Raw genomic sequence first — 2,870 nt, forward strand, 5'->3', positions numbered from 1 at the left:
TATGAATTATTGAGGATTTAGAAGAAGGGTAGTAAGAAGAACTCTGTTGTTCTTGGTTCTCATGTTAAGCCATTTAAAAAGAGTCCAGACTAGGGCTTTAATTATACATTATTCGGATATGCACAGATGATGTGGTCTGAACAGATATATTAAAAAAAAAAAACATGAGAATTTTTGCAGTAATGTTCCTGCTCCACCAACACTTCCAGTCTTCCCATCGATTGCACACAATTTACCACAAACCAAACACCATTTCTTTTCAGAGTCATAACTCTGAAACACATAGTCATATTTAAACACATAGTCACATCCTCAGTGCATTTTTATCAGGGTTTACTGGGTTAGTTATTAAGTGTGGGACTTATGTTCCACAGGTATTATTTTTACATCACACCTCCCATACTAAAAATTGTAAATGTGCCTAACTTGACAAGCTGAAGTTAGGGACTGTCTCATGTTTGCATGCCATCGGACCAGGGCAAGTTTTCAAGTTTTTCAATAGCTTTTTTATGCTTTAAATGTATATTTTGTTTAGACTTACTTTTCTTCGGTTGAAGGTGAGGTTCAAAAACAAATTCTGTTTTACTATTTGTTTAATTAAGGTGCATGGCTAAAACATTACTTTATTTAGTTTGCAGAAAAGATAAATGCATGAGGACTAAAAATCTGATGCACCTTCAGCATACCTCAAACACGAATAGGGATATTCCTTTGATACAAACACAGATAAACAAGGTAGCTTTGCCTTACACCCCTAGTCGGAAACTAGAGAGCAGACACCTGATGTCTGGACCCCTCGTTGTTTCATGGAAGGGGAAGATGTGAGGTGCCAGAAAGAAATCAGGTTTATTTGGACATATATGAAAAAGGATGGAAATGATAATGTAAATGTAGCAGTCAGGTGTGGCTTTTTTCCTGATCAGGTTAGTTTGTGTTAAGAATGTATGTGCACATTATGTATATGAATGTATATGCATGTGTAGAAATATATGTAGAGGCTTTAAAACAAAGGTTCAATAAGATTATTTGAGTGTCAACTTGCTTCACAGAATGATGACTCGAGCTGTGGTCTTTGTCTGGTTGGCTGTTTTAGGACAGACAAGTGGTCATTCTGGTGAGATTATTCTTTAAATTGGTTCAATGAAATTAATGATAATGATTTTTAGTATTTTACTACTGTAAAAGAGCAGTTCTGAAGGTCTATGTCCAGGGGTCACAGTGAGAGTTTAATCAAGTATAATGACAACCGTTTCTTTAATACCTTTGGTCGAATCATCTGTGACTTGCCTTCCTCAAACTGTCTTCAATAACAAATGCTGTAACTTTGTCCAGGTACTAATATTGCTAGACATGGAAAAGCAACTCAGTCCTCCGTGGGGTGGAATGGCCCCCCTGAAAATGCAATTGATGGAAATCGTGCAAGCATCTATGAACAAGGATCCTGTACTCACACACAAGGACAAACAAATCCATGGTGGAGACTGGACCTCCTGAGAACATATAAGATTAACACTGTCACCATCACCAACAGAGGAGATTGTTGCCATGATCGGCTTAATGGTGCTGAGATCCGCATTGGAAACTCCCTCAATGACAATGGCAATGCTAATCCCAGGTAACAGCACATTCTGTCTTATATTTGGTTTAAACATTTTTCATTGGTGTGTATGTCACAGGAAATCAGTGCACTGGATATCCATTGGTGTGTATGTCACAGGAAATCAGTGCACTGGATATCACACTGATTTTCTGACTGAAACCTATAGTTTTCACAGCAAAATCATCACTATCCAAATACTACTGCTGGTGAGCACTATGCATAGTTTTTATCTGGTAACATAGTTTTATACCCAATTCTGTTTCATTTTCTTTTTCTTCAGGTGTGCCTCTATTAATTCTATCCCAGCTGGGACCTCACAAACTTTTGTGTGTAATGAAATGGAGGGCCAGTATGTGAACATTGTGATTCCTGGAAGAACAGAATATCTGACACTGTGTGAGGTGGAAGTCACTGGTCAGCCTTCAGGAAACACTGCTCCAACTGGTGATTTGTACCACAAAAATTCTCCAATAATTTGCTAACTGCCTGTTCTTCAATGGCTTTGGTCAGATCAAAACATGTAAGACATCTGTGCCTTCTTGAAACTATCTTTAATAAAAAATGCTGTAACTTTGTCCAGGTGCTAATATTGCTAGAGGTGGAAGAGTGACTCAGTCCTCCGTCCAGGTGCTAATATTGCTAGAGGTGGAAGAGTGACTCAGTCCTCCGCGGGGTGGAATGGCCCCCCTGAAAATGCAATTGATGGAAATCGTGCAAGCATCTATGAACAAGGATCCTGTACTCACACACAAGGACAAACAAATCCATGGTGGAGACTGGACCTCCTGGGAACATATAAGATTAACACTGTCACCATCACCAACAGAGGAGATTGTTGCCATGATCGGCTCAATGGTGCTGAGATCCGCGTTGGAAACTCCCTCAATGACAATGGCAATGCTAATCCCAGGTAACTGCACTTTCTGTCATATGCTAGGTTTGAATATTTTACACTGGTTGTGTAAGTTAGAGGAAATCAGTGTACTGGATATTTACACCAATCAGCCAAAACATTAAAACAGTGCAATATTTCATAGAAAACCTTGGGTCTTGGTGGCTCCACCCACCCAAACACTGTTGCAAACCAAGTAAACCTCCTTATGACAGTGGCAGGTGTTGATGGCATTGCCTCCCCAGCAGGATAATTCACCATGCCACACCACAAAAACTGCTCAGGAATGACCCGAGGAATGGGACAAAGAGCTCAAGGTGTTGACCTTGCCTCCAAATCCCCCAGATCCCAATCTGACCGCACACTTGAGGGACATGC

General features: G+C 40.0%; 1 protein-coding gene across 1 annotated transcript in view; it reads left to right on the plus strand.

Moving 5' to 3' along the window:
* Positions 1–1,332: 1,332 nt before the first annotated feature.
* LOC126387321 (uncharacterized) overlaps positions 1,333–2,870 on the plus strand; it is a gene marked incomplete at its 5' end in the record, with an annotated part of 2,170 nt that continues 632 nt past the window's right edge. The window contains 3 exons of the mRNA XM_050039858.1: positions 1,333–1,615; positions 1,881–2,044; positions 2,228–2,494. Coding sequence (XP_049895815.1) covers positions 1,333–1,615; positions 1,881–2,044; positions 2,228–2,494 — 714 coding nt within the window. The remainder of the gene's footprint in view (positions 1,616–1,880; positions 2,045–2,227; positions 2,495–2,870) is intronic.

The sequence above is a fragment of the Epinephelus moara genome, unplaced genomic scaffold, assembly GCF_006386435.1.
Source record: "Epinephelus moara isolate mb unplaced genomic scaffold, YSFRI_EMoa_1.0 scaffold3596, whole genome shotgun sequence".
Taxonomy (NCBI): Eukaryota; Metazoa; Chordata; class Actinopteri; order Perciformes; family Serranidae; genus Epinephelus; species Epinephelus moara.